This window comes from Rhinopithecus bieti, unplaced genomic scaffold (genome assembly GCF_001698545.2).
Source record: "Rhinopithecus bieti isolate Rb0 unplaced genomic scaffold, ASM169854v2 scaffold_15296, whole genome shotgun sequence".
NCBI classification, from domain to species: domain Eukaryota; kingdom Metazoa; phylum Chordata; class Mammalia; order Primates; family Cercopithecidae; genus Rhinopithecus; species Rhinopithecus bieti.
In genome coordinates this window covers 3,799,939-3,819,282 of record NW_016809075.1, presented here as the reverse complement: position 1 = coordinate 3,819,282, position 19,344 = coordinate 3,799,939, and the positions used below count along the sequence as shown (strand labels likewise).

Sequence of the window (19,344 nt, the reverse complement as noted above, 5' to 3'; positions counted from 1 at the left end):
TTTAGGGATTCAAAGAAAAAAACCTAGCTTCCTAAAACAATGTTTCTAACTAAATATCTGCAAATATGAAGATATACCCTTCAACACAAAGATCTTCAGCCCTCAAGCTGAATAGATCCCAACCTTAATATTAGTTAGCCTCCTGCAAAGAGTCAACATCTTCAATCAGAACCTGGGTCTTCCAACATAGATGAAGGTCTTGATGTCCTGTCAAGATTCAAGTTAGCCTGAAGTCTCACTGTTTATCTATGATACCACACATCTAGTCACCTGTACATATCACATTAGGCACCATACAGCAATCATCATTGTCATAACCATCATAATACTTGGGTTATCAAGAGAGAAGACCCAGAATTGTGGTTGGTGTTAACACATTCCTTCAGGTCATTAAACAAAAGTAATCTGAGTATTGAAACAAGAAATTGTAACACTATAGGTGATATATTCTATGTGGATAGGCCTGCAATAGTTGAGTCTGTAGTGAATACATACAGATTTTTTTCTTATGATTCCCTAAACAATACAACTATGTACACAGCTTTTACAATGCATGAGATATTTTAATTAATCTAGACATGATATAGAGTATACAGGAGAATGTGGGTAGGTACATGCAAATATTCCATTTTATAAAAGAGCTGGCATCTGTGGATTTAGGTATACTCAGGGTATACTGGAACCAATCTTCTTGCATATATCAGGGAGCAACTCTATTCCAAAGAAATAGAAACTTTTTTTTTTTTTGAGATGGAGTTTCGATCTGTCACCCAAGCTGGAGTGCAGTAGCATGATCTCAGCTTACTGCAACTTCCACCTCCTGGGTTCAAGGGATTCTCCTGCCTTAGCCTCCTGAGTAGCTGGGAACTACAGGTGCGAGCCACTATGCCTGGCTAATTCTTTTTGTATTTTTAGTAGAGATGGGGTTTCACCATGTTAGACAGGCTGGTCTTGATCTCCTGGCCTCGTGATCTGCCCGCCTCAGCCTCCCAAAGTGCTGGGATTACAGGCATGAGCCACTGCACCCAGCCTGGAAACTTCTTAAGGCTTTACCATGTTTACATTTATAGGATTTATTTCTTTCAAGTATCAAAATGTGATAAAGCTAATGAATGCTTTCCCACATTCCATACACTTATAGAATATCCTTCCAGTGAGTCCTTTTATGTCTGTTAAAGGAACTGAGAGAACTGAAGGCTTTCCCACATTCCTTACATTCATAGGGCTTCTCTCCAGTGTGAGTTCTTTCATGTTCTCGACAGAAACTGGAACGACTGAAGGCTTTACCACAGTGTTTACATTCATAGGGTCTTTCTCCAGTGTGAGTCCTTTCATGTCTTAGAAGGAAAGAGGGCCAAAAGAATGCTTTCCTGCATTGCTTACATTCATATGGCTTCTCTGCCGTGTGAGTCCTTTCATGAGTTTTTAAGTAACTGAAACGACTGAAGGCTTTCCCACAAGTTTGACACTCATAAGATTTTTCTTCACTGTGAGTCCTTTCATGGCGACAAAAGTATTTAAAAGAACTAAATGCTTTCCCACATTCCTTACATTCGTAAGGCTCCCCTTCACTGTGTGTTGTTTCATGACTTTGAAAGGAAAAAAAATCACTAAAAGCTTTTCCACATTTACATTTATAGGGTTGCTCTCCAGTGTGTGTAGTTTCATGTTTTCGAAGGGAACTGGAAATACGGAAGGCTTTCCCACATTGCTTGCATTCATAGGGTTTCTCTCCAGTGTGAGTCCTTTCATGTCTTTGAAATACACTGGGAGAATCAAAGGCTTTCCCACATACCATGCATTTATGAGGGCCATCTCCAGTGTGTGCCATCATGTGTCTTCGAAAGCTCGAGCGATGAGATAACAATTTCCCACATTGCTTACATTCATAGGGTTTCTCTAGAGTATGAGTTCCTTCATGAATTCGTGCTGAACCAGGAAAATCAAAGCCTTTCCCACATATCTTACATTTATGAGGTCCATCTCCACTGTGCACTATCATGTGTCTTTGAAAGCTTCCAAGATGACAAAACGCTTTCCCACACTGTTTACATGTATAGGGTTTCTCTCCAGTGTGAATTCTTTCATGTACTCGAAGGGAACCAGAAACGCTGAAGGCTTTCCCACATTGCTCACATTTGTAAGGTTTCTCTCCAGTATGAGTTCTTTCATGTCTCAGATATGAACTATAATCAGGGAAGGCTTTGGAACACTGCTTACATTCATATGGTTTCTCTCCAGTGTGTATTTTTTCATGTCTTAGATAGGAACTGTAAACAGGGAAGGCTTTAGAACAGTGCTTACATTCATACGGTTTCTCTCCAGTGTGAGTTCTTTCATGCATACGTAATAAACTGGGCCAAAAAAAGGCTTTCCCACACAATTCACATTTATAAGGCCCATCTCCACCTTGTACTACCATATGTCTTCGAAGGTTTCCAGGAGAACTGAAGGTTTTTCCACATTCCTTACAATCATAGGGTTTCTTTCCAGTGTGAGGCCTTTCACGTGTTCGAAAGGAGTGGCGATAAGTTAAGCCTTTCCCACACTGTTTATGTGTATATGGCTTCTCTGCATATTCATGACACTCACGGTGTTTGTGTCCAGTGTCAACTCTGATGTAGCAATTCAGGGATGAATGACCCATTATGACTTCTCCATTCACACTGCTTTCGCATGCATCTACTCTGGCAGTAGTGTTCTTGTTTACAGTACTATTTCGAATCTGGCTTAAGGTTTCTCCACACTGACTACCATCTTTACTTTTACCTAATCTCTCTACCACATCACACCTGTAAAAAACGAAAAGTACATTACTAAAGGTTTATTATTGAATTTATATTTATCAACAGGTATTAGATTTACATTTTTAATGTTATCAGGCAAGCTATAAGCTTCATGCCCTGCTTGAATGTGAATGGACTGAATGTTGTGCGAGAGAACTCAATCCCAGCTATTTTCAAGATGATGATATGCATATGGGGATTCTTTTTTTTTTGAGATGGAGTCTCCCTGTCACCAGGCTGGAGTGCAGTTGGCACTATCTTGGCTCACTGCAACCTCTGCCTCCCGGGTTCAAGTGATTCTCCTGCCTCAGCCTCCCAAGTAGCTGGGACTACAGGCGTGCGCCACCACACCCAGCTAATTTTTGTGTATTTTTAGTAGAGACGGGGTTTCACCATGTTGGCCAGGTTGGTCTTGATCTCCTGACCTTGTGATCCACCCGCCTCGGCCTCCCAAAGTGCTGGGATTACAGGCATAAGCCACTGTGCCCGGCCTTTTTTTTTTTTTTTTTTTAAGACAGGGTCTTGCTCTGTCACTTACATTAGAGTGCACCAGTGCCATCACAGATCACTGCAGCCTCCAACTCCCAAACTCAAGTGATTCTCTTGTCTCAGCCTCCCAAAGTGCTGGGATTGCGGGCATGAGTGACCACACCCAGCTTCTTACGGGAAATCTTAATATTGTTTCCATGGGAACTACTTTGCAAACACTGAATAGCTATGTCACATTTAATAATACATTTTATAGAGAAATTTTCTAAGAATAAATAAATTTAAGCTGGGCTTGTTCATAATCTTTGCTTCTTTTTAAAAGTGCTTGTCATTCTCAGAAACATTACAGGGACATCACCTGTCTCTTATAAGTACAAATTACCTTGGATTTCTCCTGAGATTTTGGTACTGATCATCAATGTTCTGGTTTTCCCATTTCATTCCTAAAAGAGAGATCCAGAAAATTCACTATAAATTGTTACAAAATGACACAAAAATTGTTAAGATTTTATGTACACTGCAATCATGCATGATTCATTCATTGAACTATAGTTGACTCCTGAACAACACAGGTTTGAACTGCACAAGTCCATTTATATATGAATGTTCTTCAGTCTCTGCTACCGCTGAGACAGCAAGACCAAACCCTTTTCTTACTTAGCCTACTCAATGTGAAGATGAGGATGAAAACCTTCATGAGGATCCACTTCAACTTAATGCAGAGTAAATATAGTTCTTCTTCCTTGAGATTTTTTTATTAACAATTACTTTCTCTAGGCCAGGAATGGTGGCTCACACCTGTAATCCCAGCACTTTGGGAGGCCAAGGGGGGCAGATCACGAGGTCAGGAGATCGAGACCATCCTGGCTAACATGGTGAAACCCTGTCTCTACTAAAGATACAAAAAATTAGCCAGGCGTGGTGACTGGTGCCTGTAGTCCCAACTACTGGGGAGGCTGAGGCAGGAGAATGGCGTGAACCCGGGAGGCGGAGCTTGCAGTGAGCCGAGATCGTGCCACTGCACTCCAGTCTGGGTGACAGAGCAAGATTCCATCTCAAAAAACAAAAAAGAAAAAAAAATTTACTTTCTCTAACTTACTTTATTCTGAGAATACAGTATGCAATACATATGACATTTCTGTGCTCGTCACTTGTTTGTATGACTGATAAGGCTGCCAGTCAAAATAGGCTAAGCTGTGGCAGAAAAAAGATTATATGAGGACATACAATTGGTTGGGGCCTGGCACTTCTTAACCTTGTATTGTTCAAGGGTGAACTGTATCCCTTTTCCGCATTTCAAATCACTGAACAGCACTGATGACCATAAAAAACAAACGTTTCTAATTGACTAAATGAAGACATGATGTCATCCATACCTACACAGTTCAGGTTCCTAATGGTTTCCCGCATCACATCTCTGTAGAGATTCTTCTGTGATGGACCCAGCAAAGCCCACTCCTCATGGGTGAAGTTCACAGCCACATCCTCAAAGGCCACTGAGTCCTGAAACATCCCATATGTCCAGAAAAGGAAGGTTGAAACTCACAGTACTGAGAACCTATACTCACTTCATAAACTTCCCATGATGCTGTGGTTTCCAAGCATTTATTCAATGACATGGTAAATCCACTCTTATTCTGTGTCTACACTCACTGTCTGATGCTGGAATTGTGCTTGCTAAAATAACAGTTGAACAGGAACATGTCTCTTATTGGTGAATTATGCAAATGAATCTTATTGCCTGGATTACTCCTAATGTCTGTTTCTACAGTGGGTCTGTAGTTCTTGTCATGACAAAGTCCTACGACCTACTGTGCAAAAGAGAGTTACAATTGGCAGTCCTGAGACTGCATATCCTTATAACTGCTTGTTCACAATGTTGAACCTTTCATGGGGTCTAGACAATGTATTTAGGGGAGGGCCCCATAAGCATAACTAACAACAGGGGTGGAGTGTGGCTAAACTATTTGTGTAAAAATTATGGTATTTGCTTAACTCCTAACTTCCCTCTGAGAGTTTGAAATTGTATTACATCCTCAGCAGAGGAAGCATACCCAATCAGCCACTGCTAGGTTTGAATGTTTCCCCCTCCAAAATGCATGCTGAAACTGAATCTCCAATGTGGTAGTACTGAAAGGTAGTGCTTTAAGAGGTAAGTGGGTTTTGAGGGTTTGGAACACATGGATGGATTAATCCACTCACGTATGAATGGCTTAATTAATAAATGGGTTATCACAGATGAGGTTCTGGTGTCCTTATGAGAAGAGGAAGATACTTCAGCTAGACACTCAGCTCCCTCATCATGTAATGCCCTGTGCCACCCAGGGACTCTACAGAGTCCCCATCAGCAAGAAGGTTCCCATCAGATGCCCACTTTGACCTTACTTGGTCTTCCCAGCTTCCAGAACTGCAAAACATAAATATCATTTCTTACAGATTACCCCAGTTCTGGTATCCTGTTATAAGTAATGAAAAAAACAGTATTATAGACTAAGACAGACACAAAGAAACACTCTAGGCACTGGGTCCCTAATGAGCAACTCTGGTAGATGATATTTCCTATGGTTTTTGTTGTTGTTGTTTCATTTTTTTTCAATTTCTTACTTGGGGGATTTAGCCTATCCTATGTGATTACATGGAGAGAATATTTTGGAAGCTGGTGACTGGTTCCCTGTAGATCAAGTGTAGTTAAGTATAACAAAAGACTAGTAAAAGAGATTTTACCAACTAAACAGAAAAATTTTAAACTTTTTATTGGGTAATGTCAAAGGAGAAAAAAAAGAAGGGGACAGGCTGCAAATGTTCTTAGACAGAATTCAGTGTCAGCTTTCATGAATATCGATTATATTCCATTAATCTCAACAGCAGACATTTAATAATAACATTACATAAACCATTTTTACAGAAGTCATAAATGTCTAAAATACTTTAAAAAAACACTTCTCATCAAGAAAGTAGACAGCTAAACAAAACAGAGGATTTAAAACTATAATTTTCCACATCTCATCCTATTGACAGTGAGAAAAAGATATATAAACAGGAAAGTGAAAAATGATAGGAAAGCCTTGTATTGTTTTTTTTCTTTGGCCCCATCTCTGCCCACCTCATTGCCAGTCTTCAAGACAGCAGTCAGAGTTCCCATGGTAGACCTCTAATCACCACAGAGAGTACAGATCATATTTTATTTCCAAATTATTGCCTTTGTATTTTTGATTCAGTCTGGGGACTATCCAAAGGTCTGAAACAAGACTCTCTTTTCTATTTCATCTACAATGGAATCCAATCAGAGTCAAACTGGGCAGGAACTACTTTAAAATGTTGCAAAATACACAAAAACCGTACAACCACCTGGGACAGACTAAGACATACATTAGAAGGCCAGATGTGAAGGCTCTCACCTGTAATCCCAGAACTTTCGGAGGCCAAAGTGTTGGGAACAGGCCCCCAAATCTGGACATAAACAGGCCCCCAAAACTGGCCATAAACAAAATCTCTGCAGTACTGTGACATAGTCATGATGGCTATGATGCCCATGCTGAAGGTTGTTGGTTTACCAGAATGAGGGCAAGGAACACCTGGCCCACCCAGGGCAGAAAACCACTTAAGGTGTTCCTGAACCACAAACAATAGCATGAGCGATGTGTGCCTTAAGGACATGTTCCTGCTGCAGATAACTAGCCAGAGCCCATCCCTTTGTTTCCCGTAAGGAAGGCTGTTAGTTAATCTATAATCTATAGAAACAATGCTTATCACTGGCTTATTGTCAGTAAATATGTGGGTAAAACTCTGTTCGTGGCTCTCAGCTCTGAAGGCTGCCAGGCCCCGATATCCCATTCCACACTGTATATTTCTGTGTGTGTGTCTTTAATTCCTCTAGTGCCGCTGGGTTAGGGTCTCCACGACTAAGCTGGTCTCGGCAAGTGGTGCCCATACGTGGAGCTTGAACCCAGGTCGAAAAGTCACCGAAGCGACGGTTGGAGACCGTGGAACTAAGCTGGAGGACACCCGAGTACTCTTAAGCAATCCCCATGGTGAGTAAGAAGGGAAGCTCGGAAGCATCAGGGTAACAATGGGACAAGTGTGAGCTCTGGTTTGTTCCACCTTGGAACCTTTCCACACTGATGATGAGGAGGAATGAGAGTATAATGAAGTAACAGAGGAGGTGACAGAGCAAGTTTGTTTGCCAGCTAAAGCTAAAGTGGCATAGGAGGAAGAGGTTCATTCCTACCCTTCTGCACCCCCTCATTATTTTGAAGAAAAACAGTGGCCTGACCCTCTAGATCTTTCTTTTTTTTGAGGACACTGGGTGAAAAGTAGTTGCCGCAGTGACTGTTCATTCAGTGCCTTGAGTGACCAGTCTCAGTTCTATTCAGGCAGGAATTCAGCAAGCCAGACGAAAGGGTGATTTAGAGGCTTGGCAGTTCCCTGTTAAAGCTACTTTGTTGGCACAAGCCACAGAAGGACCGAAAGTGGGTAAAGGAAATACTCCATTTCCTGGAGCTTGTTTTAACTGTGGGAAGAATGATCATACTAAAAAAGAACGTAGAAAAAAATCAGCGAGTCAGGCCGCCAGTTGAGAGATAAAAGAAAACTGCTGAGCCTGGAATATGTCCAAAATGCAAAAAAGGAAAACACTGAGCTAATCAGTGTCACTCTAACTTTGATGAAGATGGGAACCTGATTTCGGGAAACTTCACGAGGGGCCTGTCCAGGGCCCTGTTCCAAACTGGGACATTGCTGGCTCAGGCCATTCCCTCACCCCTGTAAATGTCTGTCCCCTCCCATAGCCAGTAGTGCCGCAGTAGGTTTCTGCTGCACAAAAGCTGTGAGCCTTCTTCCTGGAGAACTCCGGCAGAAAGTTCCAACAGGGGTCTGTGGACCCTTGCCGGCAGGGATGATAGGATTGCTTCTAGGTAGGTCTAGTTTAAATTTAAAAGGAATGAAAATACATACAGGAGTCATTGATTCAAATTACAATGCGGAAATTCAAATTGTTATATCTACTTCTATTCCCTGGAAAGTAGAGCCAGGAGAGCGTATAGCACAGCTGCTGATTGTGCCATATGTGGAAATGGGGAAAAGTGAAACTAAATGAACAGGAGGATTTGGAAGCACAAATCAACAAGGCAAAGCAGCTTATTGGGTGAATCAAATTACTGATAAATGTCCTACCTGTGAAACAACTATTCAGGGAAAGAAATTTAAAGGTTTGGTAGATACAGGAGTGGACATCTCAGTCATTTCTCTATACCACTAGCCGTCCACGTAGCCAATTCAACCCACTCAATTTAACATAGTTGGAGTTGGTAAGCCCCTGAAGTATATCAAAGTAGTTATATTTTGCATTGTGAAGGGCCCTATGGACCACCTGGGACTACTCAACCAATTATAACTTCTGTACCTATAAATTTATGGGGAAGAGATTTATTACAACAATGAGGAGGAGCACAAGTTCTAATTCCAGAGCAACTATACAGCCCTCAAAGTCAACATGTGATGCATGAAATGGGGTATGTCCCTGGTATGGGACTAGGAAAAAATTTGCAAGGTTTGAAGGAACTGCTTCAAGGGAAAGACAAAGTTCCCGACAAGGTTTAGGATATCATTTTTGATGGCGGCTATTGTTAAGCCTCCAGGACCTATACCTTTAAAATGGATAACAGATAAGCCAATTTGGAAAGAACAATGGCCGCTAAGTAAAGAGAAACCGGAGGCTTTAGAGGACCTAGTTACTGAACAGTTAGAAAAGGACACATAGCTCCAACATTTTCCCCTTGGAATTCTCCAGTTTTTGTAATCAAGAAAAAATCAGGTAAATGGAGAATGTTAACTGACTTAAGAGCCATTAATTCAGTTATACAACCTATGGGGACATTGCAGCCAGGACTGCCTTCTCCTGCTATGATTCCAAAAAATTGGACTTTAATAGTCATAGATTTAAAAGACTGTTTCTTTACTATCCCCTTAGCTGAGCAAGACTGTGAACAGTTTGCATTTACAATTCCTGCAGTAAACAACCTGCAGCCTGCTAAGCATTTTAATTGGAAAGTGTTGCCACAAGGCATGTTAAACAGTCCAACAATTTGCCAGAAGTATGCAGTGTGAGCAATTAAACCTACTCGTAAAAAAATTTCAGTGTTACATTATTCATTATATGGATGATATACTTTTGCTGCCCCACTTGAGAAATATTACTCCAATGTTATGATCACTTGCAAAATTCGATTTCTCTATGCTGGTTTAATTATAGCTCCTGACAAATTCATACTACTCCTCCTTACTCCTACTTGGGGACCTTAGTAAATGACACTACAATAGTGCCACAGAAAGTAACCATACATAGGGATCAATTGAAAGCATTAAATGACTTTCAAAATTACTAGGGGACCTTAATTAGACATGACCTGCTCTAGGCATTCCTACTTATGCCATGAGTAATCTATTTTCTATCCTAAGAGGAGATATCCTAGTCTCACTAGCCCTTGATAATTAACAAAGGAGGCTGAGGCAGAGTTACAGCTAATTGAGAAGCAAGTGCATAAGATACAAATAAACAGAATAGATCCAGAGAAGACTATAGATTTACTAAGTTTTCAATTTAGCATTCACTTACTGGTGTTATTGTTCAAGAGCAAGATCTTGTAAAGTAGCTTTTCCTTCCACATACTAATTCATGGAATCTGACTCCTTATTTGGATCAAATCGCTACTATGATAGGAAATGGGAGAACTCAGATTGTTAAATTACGTGGATGTGATCCTGGAAAATTATTGTCCCTCTCACGAAGGCACAAATACAGCAAGCTTTTGTAAATAGTCTCATTTGGCAAACCCATTTAGCTGACTTTGTGGGTATTCTCAATAATCATTTTCCTAAAACAAAACTGTTTCCATTTTAAAATTAACTAATTGAATTCTCCACAAAATAGCTAAATTTAAACCAACTGACGATGCTGAGAATGTTTTACAGATGGGTCTAATGATGGTAAAGCTTCTTATTCTGGCTCGAAAGGTAGTTTTCAAATGCTGTATACTTCAGCTCAAAAAGCCAAGCTTGCAGCTGTAATTTAGGTATTGACTGCTTTTAATATGCCTATTAATGTGATTTCTGATTTTTCATATGTGGTTCATTCTATACAGTTAGTTGAAAATGCTCAGTTACAATTTTATACAGATGAACAGCTGATGACTTTATTTAGCCAACTGCAAACAGCAGTTCGGAGTAGAATGTACCCTTTTTACATTACTCATATTAGGGCTCATACACCTCTTCCAGGGCCTTTAACTGAAGGGAAACAAATGGCTGATCGCCTAGTTGCTACTGTAATATCTAATGCTAGACACTTTCACAATTTAACCCATGTTAATGTCTTTGGTCTCAAACACAGATACAGCATTACCTGGAAAGAAGCTAAAGCTGTTATCCAGCAATGCCTAGCTTGCCAAGTGGTACATTCCTCATCTTTTACAGGAGGAGTTAATCCTTGAGGATTGAAACCTAATTCTCTTTGGCAAATGGACGTCACACATGTTCCCTCATTTGGGAGACTAACTCATGTGCATGTATGTGTAGATACCTTTTCTCACTTTGTCTGGGCTACATGCCAATCAGGAAAGTCTTCTGCCTGTGTTAAATGCCACCTTTTGCCATGTTTTTCAGTGACGGGCATTCCAGCTTCTATTAAAACAGATAATGCCCTAGGCTATGCTAACCAAGCTGTAGCTATATTTTTCTCCATACGGAATATTAAACACATTACTGGCATCCCAAATAATTCTCAAGGACAAGCCATAGTGGAAAGAATGAATCTCTCCCTGAAGCAGCTGCAAAAGCAAAAAGGGGGAAACAGGGACTACAGGACACCTCATATGCAATTGAATCTAGCATTATTGACTTTAAATTTTTTTAGCCTGCCTGAGGCCAGATGCTATCAGCAGCTGAACAGCATCTACAGAAACCAGTTGCAAAGACAGTAGCAGAACAACTGGCTTGTTGGAGAGATCTGATAACAAAAAGTTGGGAAATAGGTAAAATAATAACTTGAGGTAGAGGTTATGCTTGTGTTTCTCCAGGGCCGAATCAACAGCCGATTTGGATACCATCAAGACACTTGAAACCTTATCATGAGCCAGATGCTGAAGAAGAGATTCTGGGAAGAACCCAAGGACCCCCTCCCAGTTGCAGCCATGTCAAGATTGACGCTGAGGAGAACCCCAACTGTCACGAGCAACACCCATCAAACACAGCCACTTACCTGGGGACAGATCAAGAAGCTGTCCACAGATGGCAAAAAACACCTGAGAAAAGTGGGACAACCAGTCACAATGAGTAATTTAATGATAGCCATGATAGCAGTGATCACCAGTGCCATGAGTATTCCTTGAGCAAGGGCTGACAGAACAATTATACTTATTGGGCATATTTATCAATACTGGATGGCAATAATGTCTGGATGTAATCACTCTATGACACAGTTACACATGCTTTCTGGTCTCAGTATTTACCATAATAAATCTGCTCCTATAATTGATGCACACCACCCTCAAAAACCTATTTGTAAACAGAATTGAACCTGGCCAGAAATAATAAACATACTTGTTTGGGAAGATTGCATTGCAAAACAGGCAAAGGTGCTGTGCAACAATTCCTATGGAATCATTATTGATTGGTCCCCTAAGGGGATGTTTAGCTTGAATTGCACCTCTCAGTCTGCATGCCACAGCCACACTATGTTCAGCTGGTCTGAACAAAATGGTCAGATGGTAGAAATGGTAAGAAATATGGCAAGAGTTCCTATTATCTGGAAACATGGTGGTATAGTGGCACCTCAGCCTCAAATAATATGGCCCGCTGTAGGAGCTAAACATAAGGATTTGTGGAAACTATTAATGGCTCTTAAAAAGACCTAAATTTGGGAAAGAATAAAAAAGCATCTAGAAGGACACTTTACAAACTTGTCTTTGGATATTGCAAAATTTAAAAACAACTATTTAAAGCATCCCAGGCACACCTGACCTTAGTGCCAGGAACTGGAGTGCTTGAAGTAGCTGCAGACAGATTAGCAGCTATTAACCCATTAAAATGGATAGAAACACTTGGAGTCTCTGTGATTTCAATGATGATTGTGCTTTTAATTTGTGTTGTTTGTGTATAGTTTGCAGATGCAGATCCTGACTCCTACAAGAAGTAACTCACCGTGATAAAGCTGCCTTTGCTTTTATCATCTTGCAAAACAAAAGGGGAAATGTTGGGAACAGGCCCCCAAATCGGCCATAAACAGGCTCCCAAAACTGGCCATAAACCAAGTCTCTGCAGCACTGTGACATGCTCATGATGGCTATGACGCCAACACTGAAGGTTGTTGGTTTACTGGAATAAGGGCAAGGAACATCTGGCCCACCCAGGGCAGAAAAATCGCTTAAGACATTCCTGAACCACAAACAATAGCATGAGCAATGTGTGCCTTAAGGACATGTTCCTGTTGCAGATAACTAGTCAGAGCCCATCCCTTTGTTTCCTGTAAGGAAGGCTTTTAGTTAATCTATAATCTATAGAAGCAATGCTTATCACTGGCTTATTGTCAATAAATATGTGGGTAAAAACTCAATTCGTGGCTCTCAGCTCTGAAGGCTGTCAGCCCCCTGATTTCCCACTCCACACTCTGTATTTGTGTGTGTGTGTCTTTAATTCCTCTAGTGCTGCTGGGTTAGGGTCTCCATGACCGAGCTGCTCTTAGCACCAAGGGGGTAGGATTGCTTAAATGCAGGGAGTTTAAGACTAGCCTGGGCAACACAGGGAGACCTCATCTCTGCAAAAAATAAACAAAATTAGGTGGGTATGGTGGCACAAGCCTGTAGTCCCAGCTACTCAGGAGGCTAAAGTAGGAGGATTGCTTGAGCTTGGGAGGTTGAGGCTGCAGTGAGCCAAGATTGTGCCACTGTACTCCAGTCTGAGTGAAAGAGTGACACTGTCTCAAGGAAAAAAAAAAAAAAAAACATGTATTAGACCATCTAAGTCCTAGGAAAAAAGGCTAGAGTATAATTTTTCTTTACAAATAAACATATTCAAAAGCATCCAGATATACTGGGTAATGGAGAAAGCCCCACGCAGGCACAGGAAACAACATATTTTCATAAAAGATGGTTGGGGATCTTCTTTTTCAGCTCTGGCTAACATCCATATTTAGTTAAACAGAAACAGAAGGCTAAAGTAGTAAATGCGTTGGCTAAGTGCTCAAAGAATACCCCAGCAGAGAGCTATCCATGAAGACTGGAAGAGGTCAGGTTTTCATTTGTTTCATCTTTTTTACTTTTAGCTTCTAACATTCAGGAAATCTCTGTCAGAACACTGGATGAATAGAAGCAAAAGAACAGAGACTTCAGTGTCTATACCCAGTAGGAAATACACTCTGTGCAAACATTATTTGAAAATGTTACTACACAAATGAATAGGCCAGGTGCAGTGGCTCAAGCCTGTAATCCCAGAACTTTGGGAGGCTGAGGCAGGAGGATCACTTGAGGCCAGGAGTTTCAGACCAGCCTGGGCAACATAATGAGACTCTGTCTCCATTTTAAAAAAGAAAAAGAAATGAATAATTTCAGCCTTCAAGCAAGAATGCCAAACAATTAAGGGGAAAAAATCTGATTTCCAGAGTTACCCAATTGTAACATTCAAATGTCTCCTTTTCAACACACACACAAAAAAGAGAGAAATAACTAAAACAGAGAAACATGAAAATATGGCTTATTAATAGAAATAATTTGAGATAAATCATCTCTGAGAAACCTCAAACATTGGATTTATTGAATAAAAACTGTAAAGCAACTGTCTTAAATATACTCAACTTGGTAAAGACAATGATAAAGAACTAAGAGAAAACCAGAAAATTGATGTAGGGATAAAATAATACCAAAATATATTAAAAATTGAGCCATATAGAATTTCTGCAACTGCAAGATACAACTTAAATGAAAATATCAGATATGAGCAACCAGTGGGAAAAAAAAAAAAACTCCCACAAACTCTGGGGAATTCACTAATAGAATCTAAGAAAAAGTAGACTATATAGATAAATAATACAGAAAATGAAATCACATAGAATGCTCAGCTAAAAGGAAAAAGGGTAGAAAAAGAGAAGTTAAAAAAAATGGAGAACAACAAATAGAAAACAGTAATATATATGTTTATCTGAATCCAGTTATGTCAACTGCCACGTAAATGTGTATTATCTATATTCACCAGTAAAAAAGACAGACTGGCAGAGTGAAATAAAAAACAAGGCCCAAAACTGTATTTTTAAAAAGCATTTTAAACAGAAAGAAACAGACACATTAAATATACAGGTATGAAGAAATACATGCCATTCTAGCCTTGATCAAGAGAAATTTGGAAGAGCTATATTACATTCAGACAAATCAGGTTTTAGATTTTTAAAAACTACATGGGATAGAGAGATTTCATAATGATAAAGAAGTCAATCCTATACGACATAATAATCCTTAACATCTATGCCCATAAAACAGAGCATCAAAATACATAATGCAAAAACGTATAAAACCACAAGGCAAAATACACAAACCTAGGATTATAGTTGGGGGAAAACAACTCACCTCTATCAATAATTGACAGATCAGTTCTGCAGAAAATCACTAATGATACAGCTGAACTCAACAGCACTATCAATCAACCGGATTTAATTGAAACATATTTATAGAATCACTCATTCAACAACAGCATACATATTCTTCTCAAGCCTTGGTGAAATATTCACCAAGATGAACAATATTAGCCATAAAACACACTTGAACAAATTTTTTTAAAGTATGTGATCAAATCATATTAGAATTAATGTAAAAATTAGTAACAGAAGCATAGTTGAAAAACCTCAACAAAGTGGAGATTGAAGCCACAAACTTCTCAACTACACAAACTTCAAAGAGAATTGTCAAGCAAACTGTAAATATTGCAATGTTGATGAAAAAGAATATATCTTAGCAAAATCTTGGGAATGGAGTAAAGGCAGTGCTTTGAGGGAAATTTAAAGAATTTAGTGCATTTCCTAGAAAGTAACAGTTTAAAATCAACACCCTAACCTTCCATTTTAGGAAACTAGAGAAAAATGACAAGATGAATGTAAATCAAACAGATGAAAGTAACAATGGGAAGAGACATAATGAAATAGCCATGAAGAAATCAGTAGAAAACATCAACAAACCAACAGATGGTTCTTTGGAAACATCATTAAAATTCATAAGCCCATAACCAAGTTAACTCAGAAAAAAAAGGAGCCATCACTACTAATCCCACGGACAGTAAAAGGAACATAAAGGACTATTAGGAACAACTAAGTACCCACAGATTTGATAAAATTACATGGAATGGACCTTGAAAGACACTACCAAAACTCACAAAAAGAGACCTAAGTAATATGAATAGGCCTGTATCTATTGAAGATACTAATAAATAATAAATGTCCCAGAAAAAAAACCAGCAAACAGGTCAGAATGATTTCACTGCTGAATTCTGGCAAGCATTTATGGAAGACATGATACCAATTCTCTACAATCTCTTCCAGAAAAGAGAAGCAGAGGAAACACTTTCTATTCCATTTTATAAGGCCAACATTGCCCTAATACCAAAACTAGACAGATATTACAGACATATCTCCACCATATGAGGACATAAGGGTTAGACTGCCATCTTCAAACCAGGTAGCAGGCCCTTTCCAGAGGCCTCATCTGCTTGATATTGGACTTCCAGCCTCTACACCTTTGAGAAATGAATATTTGTTGTCTAAGGCATGCAGTTTATGGCAATCTGGTATAGCAGTCCTAAGTGACTAAGAGAGGTAGACTCTTTCTCTACCACACATTAGGCTTTGAAGTCTACAGGAATGAGGTCACTGGTCTCATATACAAGCACTACGCCCTCTGCTAAGATAAAGAAGTGATAACCTACAGGTCACATCTGGCAGGTTTCCAAATCAACCCACTTGGAGAAGTCTTCTTCTTCTTCTTTTTTTTTTTTTTTGAGACGGAGTCTTGTTCTGTCACCCAGGCTGGAGTGCAATAGCATGATCTCAGCTCACTGCTACCTCCGCCTCCCAGGTTCAAATTATTCTCCTGCCTCAGCCTCCCGAGCAGCTGGGATTACAGGCATCCGCCACCATGCCCGGCTACTTTTTCTATTTTTTAGTAGAGACGGGGTTTCACCATATTGGTTAGGCTGGTCTCAAACTTCTGACCTCAGGTGATCCGCCCACCTCGGCCTCCCAAAGTGCTGGGATTACAGGCATGAGACACTGCGCCTGGCGAGAAGTCTTCTAATTAAATGGCTTACATCCTGACTGTGAGTAAAGGATCTTATCATGAGTCCCTCAAATCTTATTGTGAGTTCTCCAAACTGTTGATATGATTAATGTGATCTATTAACGTCAAAAAAGGCACTGATTTATTTCTGAATCATGTTTTGCTGATTGTCTTCCACTTAGAACATTTTAGCCTGTCAGCTGTCATCTATAGGCAATGATCGTAACGTCTATATTGTACCCTTCAAGGAAAAGGACAATTCTGGTATGAGTAGTCCCCCAGCTTCTCCTAAACTTTCTCATACAGGCATCCAACTTGTAATCGATTTTGGAACACATCCAAATTTGCTGGTGTGTCTTCTCAAGTTGATCCTCAAATTTGGTTTATAATAAACTTTATCAAATTATATCTGCATCAATGGCCTTATTTTTGGTAAACAAATGTATCCCATGAAAGGCACAATGTAACTATCCACAACCAAATCCCTGGAGGTACATCAGAGCAGAGATAAACTTTATAGCCAGTTTCAAGAGACAGACCTAAAGATTAAATTAGAAGAACATACAACACCTATGAAAGACAAAAGCAGCACACTTTTGGAAATTACAGAAATTTTTTTTTTCTTTTTCTTTTTTTTGAGACAGAGTCTCACACTATCGCCCAGGCTTGAGTGCAGTGGCGTGATCTAGGCTCTCTGCAAGCTCTGGCTCCCAGGTTCATGCCATTCTCCTGCCTCAGCCTCCCGAGTAGCTGGGACTACAGGCACCCGCCACCACGCCCAGCTAATTTTTTTGTATTTTTTAGTAGAGACGGGGTTTCACCGTGTTAGCCAGGATGGTCTCAATCTCCTGACCTCGTGATCCACCCTCCTCGGCCTCCCAAAGTGCTGGGATTACAGCCGTGAGCCACCGTGCCTGGCCAGAAAAATGTTTTTCTTATTTAATAAGAGTCTTCTTATATAAGAAAATAAAGTAGCTTCCAAAGGAGAAGTCTGGCAAATTGAACTCTAATTACATTAAGAAGAGGCAGGCATAGTGACTCACATCTATAATCCCAGTACTGTGGGAGGCCAAGGCAAGAGGATCTCAAGGCCAGGAATTTGAGACCAGCCAGGCAACATGGCAGACCCTCTCTCTACACAAAATTAAAAAATTAGCCAAGTGTGGTGGCACATGCCTATCATCCCAGCTACTTGGGAGCCCAGGAGTTTGAGGCTGCAGTGAGCTGATTGTGCCACTGCAATCCAGTCTGGGTGACAGAGATGGACATTATCTAAAAAAATAAAATATTTAGGAAGAATTCATCTAAATAAAATAAATGTAAACAATAAACCACCATCTAAAAGGAAATATTACCAACCCCTCCATGTAAAAAAGGATTTGTGTATAAAGTATGCCCAAAACAAAAAGAGAGAAACAAACATTTGCATTTACTATGCAAATGAATTAAATGACTGAGAATTATTTCACAGATGAAAGTCCACACCATTAAGCATGAATGCTAATCCAGTAAAAATACAATATATAATCATATGGAGATGATACATAATCACAAGCAGATAACATAAAGATAAATATTAAAAGGTTCTACTCTGAGAAAAAACCAGATGGCTGATGATGCAGGTGCAGCGCGGGGGCCCAGAGGCCCTAAGGGGCCCGGGGATGGGGAACCGCGGTGGCTTCCGCGGAGATTTCGGCAGTGGCATCCGGGGCCGGGGCCGCAGAGCTCGCAGAGGCAAGGCCAAGGATAAGGAGTGGATGCCCGTTACCAAGCTGGGCCGCCTGGTCAAGGACATGAAGATCTAGTCCCTGGAGGAAATGTATCTCTTCTCCCGGCCCATCAAGGAATCTGAGATCATTGACTTTTTCCTGAGGGCCTCTCTCAAGGATGAGGTTTTGATTACACCAGTGCAGAAGCAGACCCATGCCAGCCAGCGCACCAGGTTCAAGGTGTTTTTGCCATCGGGGACTACAATGGCCATGTCGGTCTCAGAGTTAAGTGCTCCAAGGAGGCAGCCACTGCCATCCGCGGGGCCATCATCCTGGCCAAGCTCTCCATTGTCCCCATGCGCAGAGGCTACTGGGGGAACAAGATCGGCAAGCCCCACACCGTCCCTTGCAAGGTGACAGGCCACTGTAGCTCTGTGCTGGTGAGCCTCATTCCTGCACCCAGGGGCACTGGCCTTGTCTCGGCGCCTGTGCCCAAGAAGCTGCTCATGATGGCTGGTATCGGTGACTGCTACACCTCAGCCCGGGGCTGCACTGCCACCCTGGGCAACTTTGCCAAGGCCACCTTTGATGCCATCTCTAAGACCTACAGCTACCTGACTCCCGACCTCTGAAAGGAGACTGTATTCGCCAAGTCTCCCTATCAGGAATTCACTGACCACTTCATTAAGACCCACACCAGAGTCCCTGTGCAGAGGACCCAGCTGTGGCTACAACATAGGGTTTTTATACAAGAAAAATAAAGTGGGCCGGGCCCGGTGGCTCAAGCCTGTAATCCCAGCACTTTGGGAGGCCGAGACGGGCGGATCATGAGGTCAGGAGATCGAGACCATCCTGGCTAACACAGTGAAACCCCGTCTCTACTAAAAAATACAAAAAACTAGCCGGGCGAGGTGGCGGGCGCCTGTAGTCCCAGCTACTCGGGAGGCTGAGGCAGGAGAATGGCGTAAACCTGAGAGGCGGAGCTTGCAGTGAGCTGAGATCCGGCCACTGCACTCCAGCCCAGGCAACAGAGCGAGACTCCGTCTCAAAAAA

At 41.0% G+C, this 19,344-nt stretch overlaps 1 protein-coding gene and 1 pseudogene across 6 annotated transcripts in view; one reads left to right on the top strand and one right to left on the bottom strand.

Moving 5' to 3' along the window:
- Positions 1-542: 542 nt before the first annotated feature.
- ZNF44 (zinc finger protein 44) overlaps positions 543-19,344 on the bottom strand; it is a 28,851-nt gene continuing 10,049 nt past the window's right edge. For 2 of the 6 annotated variants that reach the window (XM_017888439.1, XM_017888445.1), the window contains exons 2-4: positions 4,652-4,778; positions 3,658-3,718; positions 543-2,792 (exon numbers count right to left, since the gene is read on the bottom strand). In XM_017888439.1, the coding sequence (XP_017743928.1) occupies positions 1,136-2,792; positions 3,658-3,718; positions 4,652-4,778 (1,845 nt within the window). In that variant the 3' untranslated portion in view covers positions 543-1,135. Of the gene's footprint in view, positions 2,795-3,654; positions 3,719-4,651; positions 4,779-11,529; positions 11,573-19,344 lie in introns of those variants that run through there. The other 4 variants (XM_017888444.1, XM_017888443.1, XM_017888440.1 and 1 more) reach the window with 4 other exon arrangements.
- LOC108539620 (40S ribosomal protein S2 pseudogene) lies at positions 18,117-19,040 on the top strand (annotated as a pseudogene).